This window comes from Pristis pectinata, chromosome 6 (genome assembly GCF_009764475.1).
Source record: "Pristis pectinata isolate sPriPec2 chromosome 6, sPriPec2.1.pri, whole genome shotgun sequence".
Taxonomy (NCBI): Eukaryota; Metazoa; Chordata; class Chondrichthyes; order Rhinopristiformes; family Pristidae; genus Pristis; species Pristis pectinata.
The window spans coordinates 23,308,449-23,326,017 of record NC_067410.1 but is presented as its reverse complement, the minus strand read 5'-3'; the positions used below and the strand labels follow the sequence as shown (position 1 = coordinate 23,326,017).

General features: G+C 39.4%; 1 protein-coding gene across 1 annotated transcript in view; it reads right to left on the bottom strand.

The window, feature by feature from the left end:
• The window catches only part of LOC127572139 (voltage-dependent L-type calcium channel subunit alpha-1D-like), a 305,309-nt gene that overhangs the window by 62,421 nt on the left and 225,319 nt on the right, over positions 1-17,569 (bottom strand). The window contains exons 32-36 of the mRNA XM_052019090.1: positions 15,663-15,791; positions 8,983-9,048; positions 8,535-8,626; positions 6,266-6,425; positions 635-762 (exon numbers count right to left, since the gene is read on the bottom strand). Of these exons, the coding sequence (XP_051875050.1) occupies positions 635-762; positions 6,266-6,425; positions 8,535-8,626; positions 8,983-9,048; positions 15,663-15,791 (575 nt within the window). The remainder of the gene's footprint in view (positions 1-634; positions 763-6,265; positions 6,426-8,534; positions 8,627-8,982; positions 9,049-15,662; positions 15,792-17,569) is intronic.

Sequence of the window (17,569 nt, the reverse complement as noted above, 5' to 3'; positions counted from 1 at the left end):
AAGACTGACAACCTGAGCTGCCCTGAGGTGGTAGTGATGGGCATTCTACTAGAATGACTGCAGCTCTTAATTGATGTTTTATAAAATCAAATCAGTTGTTAGGCTGGAGTTACAACAATCTTAGTTTCCTTGACATAAGCAAACCATTGCAAAGGCTTCCCGATAATTTTTGTGATACAGTTGTTTCCACTGATTCTTTTTATTGAACTTTATTTCCTGAATTGACAGGAGTCACTTTGACTTCACTTTCGCTGGATTATTTCCCCAGTAACACAACGAACGTCATGCCTCAAAAAGTGATACCATAATACTTTATTATAAACTTTGAAATTTCCATTTGAAAGTAAATCGAGAGTAATTTTATGAACCCGTACTTCCAGTACAAGACTTTGCATGCTTGCCTCCATTAGAATTTGGGCATGTCACTTTAATTTTCTATCCATTTAAATAAAAAAAAGGTGAATATCAGAGTTCACCATTTGCATTCCAACAGGCAGTGTGCTATGTTGGTAAAAAGATTGTCATTGTACCTTATATTGCTTTAATCCTTACAAAATGTACTAAAATGGACAATAATGTACACAGTATACACAATTGATGGGATATGTGGCAGAAGTGCATTAGATTTACTTACTTTGCCTCTGGATCATACTCGGACCATATTCTCTTAAATTCTTCCAAATGATGAGGACCCAGAATAGACCAATCACGTGTCAAATAATCGAAGTTGTCCATGATGACAGCCACAAATAAGTTTATAATCTGAGATACAGAGGTAGAATCATTTGTGTGTCTATCTGGGCATATTATATTTCAGTTAATAGCAAACCTATCAATTTCATATACAAGTACAATATTGACATCACCGGCAATTGCTTTTTTTTGATAGCAACACAGTTCTAACACTGGAAAAAAGCTGTTTCCAGGGAAAATAACAAATACATTTTCTATTTTTTTTATAGTTCTGGTCAGCATATATTTTCACTTTAGTTTCACCAATAAGTAGGTGGAAATTAGGCAAATCTTTTCCTCAAATATCACCTATCTCATATTCCTGGAATCAAGCTTATAATGAAAAGCAGCACAAGGTTACAGCAGATTGCATGTTTACCAAATAGCACCACCAAGAGGAAACACAAAGCCAAAATTGACAAGTACACACACAATATACATTGATATTAAAGATCTAGCTGCATCATGCACCATGAATGAGAGTAATCTGGAAGAACTGAAACACAGTTGATGAAATATTTGTGGAAGGGATGGCAGGATGTAGGTAAAATATTAAAACATGATCAGGTTCACAATCTAAGGGCAAATGTATTACAGCTTGTCAAATGCATTTCCCAGCAGGATCAGATGATGCTCTACATCCTCTTCATTGTTTCCATACCTTGATGTGCCTTGGGACAACCTTCCTCCTGGCCTACCATGACACTTATTTGCATGGATCAAGCATGAGGCACGGTTCTGAACTCCATGTGAAGCCAATATCTGTCACCTAACAGCTTGGATGCAACACATATGCTATGCTAGAAGTCTTTGCACTACCTTTGTTTCCTCCTACATTACTGATTTTATATGGGGTGGGTAGCAACTTGGCTCAAGAGAATTCCTAATGCTCAAGGTGAACTTGGTGGACCAGCAGGAAAGCCCTGTAAGGTCCACAAGTATCCTTCCGGTCCTCATAAGGCGTTCCTGCCAGTGCAGCACCTGGTGTTTATCAGGAGGACTGAAGCAATTTGTGTTAGTGAGAAATGTACTGGAAAAACAGAAATCTTCTGGAAACAGCAATAAGCACAAATCAAAAGTCTTAAAAATACAAGAATTTTGAGTTGTCAACTAGCAAAAACAACTCAAGGTATTTAGAAAATCAAATATCTCGTCAATGACAAATTTTAGATGTTGCACTACTGTTTAGAAACATAGAAACATAGAAAAACTACAGCACAATTCAGGCCCTTTGGCCCACAAAGCTGTGCCGAACATGTCCCTACCCTAGAAATTAATAGGGTTACCCAAAGCCCTCTATTTCACTCAGCTCCATGTACCTATCTAACAGTCTCTTGAAAGACCCTATCGTATCCGCCTCCACCACCGTTTCCGGCAGCCCATTCCACACACTCACCGCTCTCTGAGTAAAAAATTTACCCTTGACATCTCCTCTATATCTACTCCCCAGCACCTTAAACCTATGTCCTCTTGTGGCCACCAATTCAGCCCTGGGGAAAAGCCTCTGACTATCTACCCTATCAATACCTCTCATCATCTTATATACCTCTGTCAGGTCCCCCCTCATCCTTTGTCTCTCCAAAGAGAAAAGGCCGAGTTCCCTCAACCTGCTTTCATAAGGCATGCTCTGCATTCCAGGCAGCATCCTTGTAAATCTCCTCTGCACCCTCTCTATGGCTTCCACATCTTTCCTGTAGTGAGGCGACCAGAACTGAGCACAATACTCCAAGTGGGGTCTGACCAGGGACCTATATAGCTGCAACAATACCTCTCAGCTCCTAAATTCAATTCCCTGGTTGATGAAGGACAACACACCATATGCCTTCTTAACCACAGAGTCAACCTGTGCAGCTGCTTTGAGCTTCCTATGGACTCAGACCCCAAGATCCCTCTGATCCTCCACACTGCCAAGAGTCCTACCATTTATACTATATTCCACCAACATATTTGACCTACCAAAATGAACCACTTCACATTTATCTGGGTTGAACTGCATCTGCCACTTCTCAGCCCAACTCTGCATCCTATCTATATCCCTCTGTAACCTCTGACAGCCCTCCAAACTATCCACAACACCCCCAACCTTCGTGTCATCCACAAACTTACTAACCCACCCCTCCACTTCCTCATCCAGGTCATTTATAAAAATCACAAAGAGTAAGGGTCCCAGTACAGATCCCTGAGGTACACCACTGGTCACTGACCTCCACTCGGAATATGACCCTTCAACAACCACTCTTTACCTTCTGTGGGCCAGCCAGTTCTGGATCCACACTGCAATGTCCCCTTGGATCCCATGTCTCCTCACCTTCTCCATAAACCTCGCATGGGGTACCTTATCAAACGCCTTGCTGAAATCTATATACACTACATCTACTACTCTCCCTTCATTGATGTGCTTAGTCACATCCTCAAAAAATTCAATCAGTCTCGTAAGACAGGACCTGCCCTTGACAAAGCCATGCTGACTATTCCTAATCATATTATACCTCTCCAAATGTTCATAAATCCTGCCTCTCAGGATCTTCTCCATCAGCTTACCAACCACTGAGGTAAGACTCACTGGCCTATAATTTCCTGGGCTATCCCTACTCCCCTTCTTGAATAAGGGAACAACATCCGCAACCCTCCAATCTTCTGGAACCTCTCCCGTCTTCATCGATGACGCAAAAATCATCATCAGAGGCTCCGCAATCTCCTCCCTTGCCTCCCACAGCAACCTGGAGTACATCTCATCCGGTCCCGGCGACTTATCCAACTTGATGCTTTCCAAAAGTTTCAGCACCATCTCTTTTTTAATATCTACATGCTCAAGCTTTTCAGGCTGCTGCAAGTCCCCACTACAATCCCCCAGATCTTTTTCTGTGGTGAATACTGACGTAAAGTATTCATTAAGTACCTCCGCTATTTCTTCCGGATCCATACACACTTTCCCACTGCTGCACTTGATAGGCCCTATCCTTTCGCATCTCATCCTCTTACTCTTCACATACTTGTAGAATGCCTTGGGGTTTTCCTTAATCCTGCCCGCCAAGGCCTTCTCATGTCCCCTTCTGGCTCTCCTAATCTCTTTCTTAAGTTCCTTCCTTTTAGCCTTGTACTCCTCCAGATCTCTAACATTACGTAGCGCTCTGTACCTTTTGTATGCTTTTCTTTTCCTTTTGACTATATTTATTATAGCCTGCGTACACCACGGTTCCTGTATCCTACCGTGACTCCCCTGTCTCATCGGAACATGTCTATGCAGAGCTCCACACAAATACCCCCTGAATATTTGCCACATATCTTCTGTACTTTTCCCAGAGAACATCTGTTCCCAATTTAATCTTCCAATTTCCTCTTCCAATTTCCTGCCTGAGAGCCTCATAATTCCCTTTACTCCAAGTAAACGCCTTTCTAGTCTGTCTGTTCCTATCCCTCTCCAGTGCTAATGTAAAGGAGGTAGAATTATGATCACTATCTCCAAAATGTTCACCCACTGAGAGATCTGACACCTGACCAGCTTCATTTCCCAATATCAAATCAAGCACAGCCTCTCCTCTTGTAGGTCTATCTACATACTGTGTCAAGAACCCTTCCTGAACACACCTAACAAACTCCACCCCATCTAAACCCCTCACTGTCTGGAGATGCCAGTCGATGTTTGGGAAATTAAAATCCCCCATCACAACAACTCTGTTATTCTCACACCTTTCTAGGATCTGCTTCCCTATCTGCTCCCCAATAACCCTGTCACTATTGGGCGGCCAATAAAAAAACACCCAGCAAAGTTATCAACCCCTTCCTGTTCCTAACTTCCACCCACAGAGACTCCGTAGACAATCCCTCCACAACGTCCACCTTTTCTGCAGCCGTGACACTATCTCTGATCAACAGTGCCATTCCCCCACCTCTCTTGCCTCCCTCCCTGTCCTTCCTGAAACATCTAAAAGCCGGCACTTGAATCAACCATTCCAGTCCCGGGGCCATTCAAGCCTCCGTAATGGCCACCACATCATAGCTCCAAGTATCGATCCAAACCCTAAGCTCATCTGCCTTGTTCACAACACTCCTTGCGTTAAAATAGACACATCTCAAGCCTGTCTGAATAGCTCCCTTCTCTATCACCTCAACAAGCTGGTTGGTGAGGAAACACCATTGCTAAGGTACAAGTAAATCTCACACAAAAAAAGAGAACACAATATTAATGACTGGCACTAACTCACCAAAAAAAATGTGCAAAATTATTTAATGACTTAATAATACAATTTTCATCTGAACCACACCTATTTATACAACAAATTTATCGCCCTTAAGCTTTAAATTTGCTAGGCAGGAATCGCAATATGAGCCACAAATATTATGAGCTAATGCTAGAAGTGGACATAGTTCCCTGAGGAAATCAATACTTTTGGATATGGAACTAACATTGTTGTTACTTCTTTTTCTCCCCCCATGAAGACAAATAAGGGAGAATTGCATAAGTTGGGATAATAGCTCCATGCACTATACAAGAGAGCTCACATGGTGTTCAAAGGGTGACAAAATTGTCACTAAAGCTGAGGAGCTAAAATGTACTTAGCTTTGACCAGCAGTTCTACAGAAACCTGCCTGCAATGTCCTCCTCAGGGGATCAGCTTGTCGCTGACATAGACTTGCATGTTGCAACACAGAAATAAACTGAATATCAGATATCGGTGCAACTAACCTCCTGCTCTGCCCCTTGTCTTACCACTGAATTCAGAGGTAGAGCACAAATTTTCTGAGCTGAGAGGCTGACTTTACAGCAATATGTCTCCATTCATTTGAATGGGGTTACCAACCTTAAGTACAAAGGCAAATGGTTTATTTTATTTTACATCTTTTTAAGATTTTTAAAAATTATTTAAATCTATTAACTTATTTTTTAATGTCTCTACTGATCAAAGATATTTAAAAATAGTTCAAAGGTGTTTGACAATCTTTTGGGACAGATGCAAAATGTGTGGCCACAGACAAAGCTTGTCAGGTGAGAATAGACGGCAGGCCTGATTGAGCACGATCCATTAGCTTGTGTAATGTCTGGATCATGAAAAAATGGTCACTAAAGGTTATATATTTCATGAAACAGACAGAATCCAGATAACACTCCTTTGTGTTCTAAACAAAATATGATAAAACCCACATATGTAAACCTCAACAGTGAATGAAGACAGGCTTCTCAGGTGCAATTGACATTATAGTTAAACCCATTCAAATCCTGTCCTATTATCTTTTTTGTTGAATTGTTATGAAGAAAAATCAACTCTGGCACCGATGTCAATGTTAATACCTCTACCATTACACGAGAATAATTACTTCAATACAGATCAAAGACTGAAACTAACATCTCTTGGTCTTTATAGTTCAGCAGCTTGGCTGTCCCACTATGGTGGCTGAGCTGTTTGGAAATGTAAATTTCCTGTTTGTATCAACAATAATGTACAATTTAGTTAAAGGAAAATTCAGGTAAAGTTTCTAAGGTAACAAAATTATAGCCAACACATTTTGAAAACCACATATGAAAACCACGTACCAGAAAGGCGCACAACATGTAAAATGTGATGAAATATACAATCGCAAAGTTGCTACCACATGTATACTCTTCTCCTGGACCATAGTCTGATTCTGGGTCACAGAGTTTTCCAGGCATGCATGCCAACATGATTTCTTGCCAGGCTTCTCCAGTGGCACACCTTTTGAAATAGTATTATGTTATCAGAAAAGATTAAAAATAATATTAATATTAGCTGTTAACTTAATTAATACAAGACATATCAAGACTGAATTTCATCTTTCACTGTCTGGGAATTTATCCAACAGAATAATATAGAGCTTGTCCAATTTTCATTCAACTGATATCCCTTAAACAAAAAACTAGTGCTGAGTTTTAAAGTTCTCTGCAAATCTTTCTTGATTTTAATTATTTGAACTCTGCTATGGATGTGTAATGCAAATGATACTGGAATGTACAATTGGAGTAACCTCTAGCAGTACAACATGGCCACTGTTGGCAAAGTCATCACTTTTTGACCACTGCTAATTTTTTGAGCTGTCTTTGTGATCATGAAGTCAATAGTTATTCCTTCCTTGCCTTCTGACTCCTGAGTTAACTGCGCTGTGCAGGATTCTTTTGGATAATACAAATTTCTAAGCTATAAAGTTTTTACCCAGTTTCCAAAACCTGGAAGACAATCATCTGAAAAGATGCACATTCATTTTGTCAACCGAACCAAATTTGTGGTTTTAATATCCACAATTTTAAAATTCCCACAGTTGTTTTCAAATATTTCCATTTCTTCACCCTTTTAACCTCCTTGAGCTCTGCAGTCCTCCAAAATCTACACACTTTCCTAATTCTGGCTTCTTGCTCAACTCTGATCTCTGGCCTTCTGGCAACTGAACACTTAATATGCAGATGTAACATTAAATTAGTGACTGTTAAAATGGGATTCTGAATAAAATCTACTTTACTAATTAAGTCGTACTGCAGTGCATTACTCAAAGACAGCAGCCATTTCTCAACTTATTAAAAGGATGCATTCATGGAAAACATTCTATTAAGCAAAATTTTGTAAATTGAAAAGGCTGGGTGAAATGCATTTGGATAAAATGTTTTCCTGTGTGCAGATTGGAGTGCTATTCGTTATAGCAAAAATTAGCTTCACAGATCAAAGATTTATATCCCAGTCAATTATATAATAGCTAGAATTCAAAAATTAAATGTTTGTAAATGTTTGATGATGTAGATGTAAAACACTAACTTTTTGCTACTTGTTTGTACATTGGACCGAATTGTGAGATTCAGTTTTTAATAAACAAAGAAAGTTGCTTTTTGGAGGGAGTCCATTGGGGAGGCATCTGAGATTCAAGTTTTAAGGAGCATTTGGCATTCATTCACATCATATGTTGAAAATGTAATATTTTAATTAATGATCACTCCATAGAATATTCATACTTAATAACTGCAAGTTCAGCAATAAAATGTGCAGTTAACTGCAATTGTATCAACACTCAAGAACAGTACTGCAGCAAAGCAGCAATTTCATTTTTTGTTAAAGCAGGAGTTTTAGTTCAAAAGGGATGGGCTCAGTTTTTATTTTACAGATGGTTTAAAACTGCATAAGACTGCCAAAACTTGCAACTATAATATGTCTCTGTGACCTGATAAAGTGCATGAAAGTAGATTTTCTTTTATTCACAGGACGTGTGTGTGACTTGCAAGGTCAGTATTTATTATTTGTCCCCAGTTGCCATTGACTGAAATACAAACAGAAAGTGCTGGACCTGTTATCTGATGAAGGGTCATTCACCTGAAATGTTAACTCTGTTTTTCTCTCTCTGCAGATGATGCCTTACCAGCTGAATTATTCCAGCACTTCTGCTTTATTTCAGATTTCCAGCATCTACATTTTTTTGCTTTTCAATCACATGAAGTGAGAGGCTTGTAAGGGCACTTAAGAGGGCAGTTAAGAATCAACCACATTGCTGTGGGTATAGACTTATATATTGTCCAGACCAGGGAAAGGCAATTGGTTTCTTTCCCAAAATAACATTGATGAAACAGATAGGATTTTTAAACACAGGTTCATGATCTCAGCTTTAGACTCAAGATTAATTTAAACCAACCAAATTTAAATTGTCCAGCTGCCAATTTGAGTTTTTCTCCAGTCTTCTGCATTACTAAATCAGGAACATGACTTTGTTGTTGCAAACAAAAATGTGAGAGTGATAAGGTTAGCCTTTTCAGAATAAAATCAATAATTACTGAAGTATAATAATGTAACTGATGGATAATTTTGTACCTGAAAAGAAGTAGAACAGACTGAAAAAAAGTCTGAAAGTTGTTATTTCTGTTTATCTGCGTGTGGTCTTGCAAGGCAACTTTGCCAAAAGTCTGGAAAAAAAAAAGTAATATTCTTCAGTTCCATTAAGTACATGTAGGTTTGTTGCCTTACAGTGAACTGTGAAATACTGATATTTTGCTGTTCATTAAACTCTTGATAAATAAACTTATTTTCAGAGTGAATCTGCAATAAAGTTAAATGTCTGAAGAGCATACATTTATGAATTATTCATTTACAGTGGATGAATGTAACACCAAAGATTTTGCAAACTTCAAAAAAAATGAAGCTGAGCTACCATTTCCAGTAGACTTCTAGTGAATTAATAATGAAACACAGAATCAAAACATTTTCTTAAAAAATATTACGTTTACATCAATAATGTGTCGGACATAATCACACTGGTTACCTGCATGCCAATTACAGCATAGATGAAAAACAGCATGGCTATCAGAAGAGCAACATATGGAAGAGCCTGAGAAGGAAGAAAAACTTTACCAGTAAAGCAAAAGCTGGAAATGTGAAATTAAAAAAAATGCTAAAAATACTCAGGTCCAGCAACATCTGTGAAGAAAGAAAGTTACTGTTTCAGATTTATGTCCTCTTATCTGGAAAACGTAAGTTCCGATGAAAGGTCATCGACCTGAAAAGTTAACTGTTTCTCTCTTCAAAGACACATTCCTGATTTTGTGAATTTAGGTTGCACTAAATTTATAGCTTTGTTAAAATAAATACTGGCAATATTCTGAATCATAGAATCATTAAAGCACAGAAGGAGGCCTTCTGCCTGTTGAATCAATGAAGGCTCCTGGGTGACCAGTCTCTTTCCTCACAGTTCTGTAAATGATTTTTTGTCAAGTGCCAATTCCCTTTTGAAAGTCCAGAATGTTTCTGTTTCCTCCCATCCTTGCAAGGTTTGAGTTCCAGATTTTAATGCCTCTTTATTTTTTCTGAACACCTTAAATCTTGGAACATTAAGTGCCTGGTCCAGTCCTTTTTGAGTAACATGTCAATTATCCTCACCATCTCAATCCCACACATCTCATTGTTTTTGCATTTACAAAAATACATTTTAAATCTTTTTTGGATGCCTTAAAGTCTCTCTTAGTCTACTTCTATCTGATACTATGTTGATCTTCCTGGGCAGGCTTTCAGGATTAAGAATGACTTGCATCCACTGTTAATTCTGAGATGGCTGATGCGGGATTCACAGACTCTTCCACAGATGAGGCAGGAGGCGACTGACAGGTCAGGCTGGTGGGTGGTTGGTGAGGTTGGGCAATCCTTCTGCTGTTTATGCAGGGCCTGCACATGCTCCAAAGCATGGCTTCAATGTTCCCAATACCTTCCTGAATGCTCCTTCAGACTTTGAGCCATCATGAGCCAGAGATTGCCAATGGGAATGTTGTACTTTTCCAAATAAGCTTTTACTACATCTTTGAATTTTCTTTTTACTGTTCACCTGGTAATCTTCTCCACAGGGCTTGGAATAGTGTCTGTTTCAGGATTCTGGTGTCGGGCATGCAAACAATGTGGACTGCCCAATATAGCCAACTGAAAATAACTAGACCCTCAATTCTGGGGATGTTGCAACGGATGAGAACACTCACATTGGTTCACTCAATTTGAGAATGTTGCAGAGACAGCATTGATAATACTTTTCCAGTGAAATGAGTTGCCTGCTGTACTGAGTACAGGTCTCAGAAACATACTTTCTACTCTATTACTACCGAGCACTCACACTCCTTTTAATCATTTTGAACATCAGACATTACAGCACAGGAAAAGGCCCACGATGTCTGCACCAAACATAATGCCAAATTGAACTAAATCTTTTCTGCCTGCACCTGATCCATATCCCTCCATTCCCTGCATATTCATGTGCCTCTCTAAAAGCCTCCTAAACACCACTATCGTATCTGCTTCTACCACTACTCCTGGCGGCCCATTCCAGGCACCTACCACTCTGTGTAAAAAATATTGCCCCACACATCATCTTTAAACTTTCTCCCTCTCACTTTAAATGAATATCCTCCAGTATTTGACCTTGCCTCAGCGTTTTCCCTCTTTTCTATTCCTGTATGCTGGCGCACTCCCCTGTGCCAATTTTAAATCCTCTTCAATTCCTTAAGCACACCAGTGAACCTCACCACATGTTGATCACAGTCATGCTAAGATGACCATTTGAACAGGTCCCTCCTGCCCCTGGATTGGCCCTAATGCACCAAGAATCTGAAGCTTTCCCTCCTGTAATGATCTGCCTCATCTTCTTACTTCAATGTTTGCTGGCACAAGGTACTGGGAGTATTCCAGAGACTACTATCTTCACAACCCTTCTCCTCCCATTAATATTGGTTCTAACATGAAGCACAATGTATTGCTTTGCTCTTCCCCTCCCCACCACTCCCAGAATGCCCTGCACTCTCTCTGTGATGCCTTTCACCTTGGCACCAGGAAAGCAGTTGCAAATATACCTGTCTGTCCTCCCTCCTAGGATTTCTAACCTTCTTTGTGCATTCCTCCCCCAACCCATGCTTCCTTTGTCTCAAAGTGCCATGTCTTGAACTGTACTCCTTCAAGGTATTATCACCTCCCAACAATCTCTAATGGTGAGGATCAGTTTGAGAGGCATACACAAACAGAGGATTCTTGCACTTCCTGCCCCTTCAGATGGTTATCCACTTACTGTCCTGGTCTCTGAGGATCCAGGGCAGTCACCTCCTGAAACATATGATCCCAGAAACTCCCAGCTTTCCTTGTGCTCTGCTGTGACTCCAGCTGCCCCTCAAGCTTAGAAATTCTAACGGAGTATTCTGATGTTCCTATATACTGAAAGCAATAGGACTCAGCTGTCCTTTCATGATGTAAGGATCCTCCATTCAATTTTACAAAATATGATTAACTCATCGAGCGCCTTCACTCCATCTGCTGCAACAGCTAGGATCTCCTGGTGGCCAGCCACTTCAATTCCACTTCCTACTCCCATACTGACATGTCTATCCACGGCCTCCTCTACTGGCACTTTGAGGCCAGACGCAGGTTGGAGGAGGAACACCTCATATTCCATCTTGGTAGTCTCCAACCTGATGTCATCAATATCGATTTCTCTAACTTCTGGTAACCCCTCATCTCTGTTCCTGCCCTTTTTTTTCTTTTACTCTTCTCCCCCCCCCCCGCCACTTTGTTGTCCCTCATTACCTCACTCTTCACCCCTTATCTTTCCCCTCCCCGTCCTCACGACCTGCCCATCACCTCCCTCTGGGTTCCCCACCTCCTTCCTTTTATTCCATGGTCTTCTGTCCTCTCCGATTGGATTCCTACTTCAGCCTTTTGCCTCTTCCACCTATCACCTCCCAGCTTCTCACATCATTCCCATTCACCCCCTCCCCCACCCACCTACCTTCCCCTGTCACCTAGACTCCCCTTTCACCTGTCAGCTTGTGCCCCTCTCCCTCCCTCCACCTTTTTATTCTGGCTCCTGCTCTCTTCCTTTCCAGTCCTGATGAAAGGTCTCGACCCAAAACGTCGATTGTTTGTTTCCCTCCATAGATGCTGCCTGACCCTGCCGAGTTCCTCCAGCACTTTGTGTGTATTACCCCAATCAAATCATTCCTACCTTTTTATTTTGTATTTTCTCCTGCCAACTTCAGTTAGACAGCTGCATCTCTTTTCCACTTTGACACACTGACCCAGTTCCTGAGTTAAGCATTCCTCAGATCTGGAGTCGATTTGTAATCTGCCTTTTGTGTACTTTCTGTTAATTTAGCCCATTTTTTTGAATACCCATTTCACCAAATTCCCAACCTTATCAAATTCCAAGCACTGCATTCTGTGTTGAAATTGTATTCACTCTGCTTATTAGCAAAAAAAATTCTTGGTGCCAGCTGACTAATTACCAGGTAATTAGTTCTAAAGATCATCTAATTAACTTGAAGAAGATAAGACTAGAGCTTTGTAAAATTCAAAATGTCATTAACTTTGAAAATGAGATCATCCCCACTCCTTACTATTCCCATGCCTACCAAATCTCTAGGATCAGAATCAGTTTTATTATCACTGACTAAGATGATGTGACATTTGCTGTTGTGTAGTGCAAAGACATGAAAATTATTTTAAATTACAAAAATAAATAAATAGTCCAAAAAAGGAATAACAAGGTAGTGTGCATGGGTTCATGGACCATTCAGAAATCTGATGGTGGAGGGGAAGAAGCTGTTTCTGAATCATTGAGTGTGGGTCTTCACACTCCTGCACCTCCTTCCCGGTGGTAGTAACGAAAAGAGGGCATGCTCTGGATGGTGAGGATCCTGAGTAATGGATGCCACCTTCTTGAGGCACCGCCTCTTGAAGATGTCCTTGATGGTGGAGAGGGTTATGCCTGTGATGGAGCTGGCTGAGTCTACAACCTCTTGCGATCCTGTGCATTGGAGACTCCATACCAGGCTGTGATGCAACCAGACTAATGCTCTCCACCATACATCTACAGAAATTTGTAAGCCTTTGATGACATACAGAATCTCCTCAAACTCCCAATGAAGTAGAGCCGCTGGCATGCCTTCTTTGTGATTGCGTCAATGTGTTGGGCCCAGGATAGATTCTCCGAGATGTTGACACCTAGGAACTTGAAGCTGCTCACCCTTTCCACTGTTGACCCCTCAATGAGGACTGATGTGTGTTCTCCTGACTTCTTCCTGAAGTCCACAATCAATTCCTTGGTCTTGCTGATGTTGAGTGCAAGGTTGTTGTTGCAACACCACTCAACCAGCTGATCTATCTCGCTCCTGTACGCCTCCTCATTGCCATCTGAGATTCTACAAACAACAGTGGTGTCATTGGCGAATCTATAGATGGTGTTTGAGCTGTGCTTAGCCACACAGTCATGAGTGTAGAGAGAGTAGAGCTGAGCATGCATCCTTGAGGTGCGCCTGTATTGACTGTCAGCAAGGAGGAGATGTTTAGAAGAGTGAGGGGAACTTGACTGAAGCATACAAGATATTAGAGGGGTCCTGACAGGTGGATGTGGAAATGACATCTCCTCTAATGGACAATCTAGAACTAGGAGTCAATGTTTGACAATCGGACATTTTTTTCTCAGAAGGACGTGAATCTTTCGAACTCTCTTCCTCAAAAGGTGATGAAAGCAAAGTACTTGAATATTTTTAAGGTAGAAGTAGATAGATATTCGATAAGCAAGTGAACGAAATGGTAACTGAGGGTAATTGGGAATGCGAAGCTGAGGTTTCAATCAGATCAGCTGTGATTTTATAAAATGGGGAACAAGCATAAGGTGCCAAGTGGCCTACTCCTGCTCCTAATTCAAAATCTAGTAATGCTGGACCTATTCCATGTTAACCCATTCTTATTAACGGTTTTACTGAAGAGAATATAATTTTCCTGAATTTTCTGAGGATGATCCCCTTGTACTCTGCCCGTCAAGCTCATAAATTCTAAACTTATGTTCACAGTGAACTGTCCTGATATTCTCGTCTGGTACAGGAATTGAAAGGAATAGCTCTCAGCTGTCCCTCCAGGATGTAAGAATCCTCTATTTTCGTTTGGAAATACTTACTGAGCTGTCACTCTAAATGAATCATCCCTATTTTAAATGCACTTTACCTTCCCAGTTTAATCTAGAGATTTAAGTTAGATTACTGCACCCTCTTCCCATCTGACCAAGTTTCCCAAAATGGGACTCTCAAAACTGAAGCTGGAGAGGAGCTACTAATTACTCTTGTCTTACTACAGTTATTTTTACCACTCCAAATTAGAGGGATCTGTATCGCCATGTTAAAGTCTCTGCACTTACAATATTGTTCTTCTGCCGTAGGTAATGTTATTTAAATACTTTCACTATTGGAAATAGCTTTAAGGCTTTAAGCATTGCACACTTTCTCTGAAAAGTTGGAATTATCATACAAATTTTATGTATGTATTTCTCGTTGCAGGGGAATTATGGGTAGAAAACAATTGCAATGTGAAAATATATTTATATACACAGTATATACTTTTCAATCGTTTTCTCCACTTAATTCCCCTTCAAAAAGAAACGGATCTGATGTCTATTATTTTTGATCTACTAAATTTTTACTTTATTGTTTTCAAATTAAGACAAGGGTGAAGATAGAACTGTGACGCAAATACAATGAGATATTCTGTTAAACATATGAAACATTTTCGCTGGTCTTTACTATATTAATTTAGCATTTCTTAATTGAAAACTATGAATAGATGGAAAATGATGGAAAGCTTGCCGAATATCCCAATATACATTCCCAATGAGTGACGTTTCACACCTGAATTTTTCTGGACTTTTTAAAAAAAAAATTTCCACACAAATCCATAAAATTATTCAACTTTGCACAAACTGGTTTGACAACCACTTTTCCTTTTCCTCTTATCTATTAAATATCAATTAAACTATTTGTCTGCCTACTTAATAACGGACCACTGTCAAATTAATACAAATCCCACCCCTCTCCTTTTTAAGTGGCTATTATCGCAACATTTCTCCATGAAAACATTAGTTAATCATATTGCACTTAATGGATGCAGATAGCTATGGCATTTAGTGATGGGCAATAAATGCTGGCCTTGCCAGTAACACCCACTAACCCTAAGATTAAAAAAAACAATTCCAGCAAAGCCAGTTGTAATTATGTCAGCCCCTTGTTATACTTGCATCCTGTTCACTTGGGTAAATTCATTGTTGTGCCATATTCTAATACTCTAACTTAGCAAGGAAGATTGTATCTCAGAAAATAAGCTCATTCAAAAATATAGCATTATCAAAACTGTGAAGTGAAATGACATCCTTTCGTGCTGGAATTTCTATAATTCTACGGCCATGAATTATTAAAACAGAAATAAAAATTGTATTTAATAGCAATGCATTCAGTAAATACAGAAATCCATTTCTAATCTATAACCTTTAAATCCAGATTTCATTCTTGGTCAAATGGCTATTTAGAAACTATGCAGGAAACATATTAAATAAAATATTTTTATACATTTAGCATGAATTAAACTTAATGCAAACATTAGTATTGGATTTTTTTTAATGTACACCCAAGAGTGACTAAGAACGGATACCTGGAAGGACTTGACAAATGTCCACAACAATGTACGTATCCCCTCACCACGACTCAGTAATTTGACCAGGCGCATTACACGGAAGAGACGGAAGAAAGTAATGGAAATTCTGGAACTTTCCTCAGAATTCTATAAAGGGAATTGTGCACAAATTCAGTCAAAACTAATTCATAGGAAAAAATGAACAAGTGCATTAAATGGATTTTAAGAACAGGGAGAACACAATCAGAAAGGTAACCACAAAAACACTCAAGGTGTTCCCTCAGTCACTTCCTTACTTAACTGCATGTCCTGCAGAAGCATAGTGTGATCTGAAAGACCACTTGCTACAAAAGGGTAAATTTTCAGAAAATTGATGTTACCTGTCACAACCAATTTTTTAATTGAGTTTTAGATTTTCAACTGGGTCAACATAATTCTGAAAATTTATTATATAGAATCACACGTTGTCAATAACACAGTATTTATATTAAAGATGATTAACATTAGGAACTTAAAGACAAAGTTAGGAACAAATATTGGATTGAAATTAATAAGAAGATATTCACAAGAAAGAAAACATTCATGCAAGGTAAACATAGGGGAACATTGTTTGTATCTTACCCCAGGTTCCCCTGTAGGGGGGCTCTCTGTTGGCTTTGTAAAAGGCTTTAGAAATGAATATTTAAATTAATAATTTAATAAATTAATAACTTAAATATAAGTAGAAGCAATGAGATTTTTAAAAAAGACATCCAAATAAAAAATGGGAGTCATTGTCTCATGAAGTAAAAGGTAAGCAATTGACCAATGGGATACCCAGTCTGCTGCTTGGTAGTCCTGCTGGGTGGTGAAGTCATTTTGGGACCAAGCTCATCTGCACTAGCTGATGAACTGCAGCTGGAAAGAGGTGGATGGCTCCAGGACTGCGTAACATCAAACAACCTGATTGGACTTTATGCTGGGGTCGGCTCCTGTGAACCAGGCTGGATTTGTGAAGTACTCCAGTTCCTCTCAGAATCTCAAAGGTGAAGGTGAACTCCTATTTGGCCAGGTTTCTCTTCAGCCAGCTCACCACCTGATGTAGGTCACAGGCACATGGGGCCAAAGTAAAATTAAATACATAATTTGCTAAATATGCACAAGTTAAAAACTGCTCTTGCTGTAAAATTTTAAGGTGAATGAAAAATTCAGAAACATTATGTAAAATGTAATTCAGCAAATGCTTTCTGCCCTTTTAATTAATTAGATTTTACTGAAATTTCTAGAGTTACTAAATAATTCTTATACTTGTAAAAGGGGTTAGAAACGATATCAGCTCAAAGGAATGGAGCAACAACTGCAAGAGCTATGTACCAAATCTGTACTTTAAAGGTCTAAACTTTACTTTAAAGAATTAACTATTCCTAATTCGAATTTGCTACACCTAAAGGCCTGAGAAAAGCTGCTACATATAAGAATGAACTTTTGGTGCCTTAAACACTTAACTCTTTCTTGTATTTACATCATAAATTTCAATTCAAATTCTAGTTCTTTTGCAGAGTACATATCACAAATCCTGTCATGAGTGTTAAAACTGAACTGAATCTAGATTCTGGAAAATGTCCAAAAAATTTTGGAATTTCTATTTGCTTGATCTTGTGGATACTCCAGCTTGTTAAAGTACTTACAAGCAAAAAGCTGAAGGTTATCTCAAGTGTTTCTTCAGTGGAACAAAGTTTCAGATGCAGAGCACAATGCACATACATTACAATGAATACATGTTTAGTGTAAAAAAACTATGATGAATTTCTACTCTGGGGCACCTGCAGCATGTCAAGCACACCTTTTGTCAGGAGTAATACTGGTGAGAAGCAGTTCTTTTGCTCTAGCATTGTGTTTGCGCCCAGTATTGGAAAAGCACCACCTGTTGCATTAGTGAGGTATTT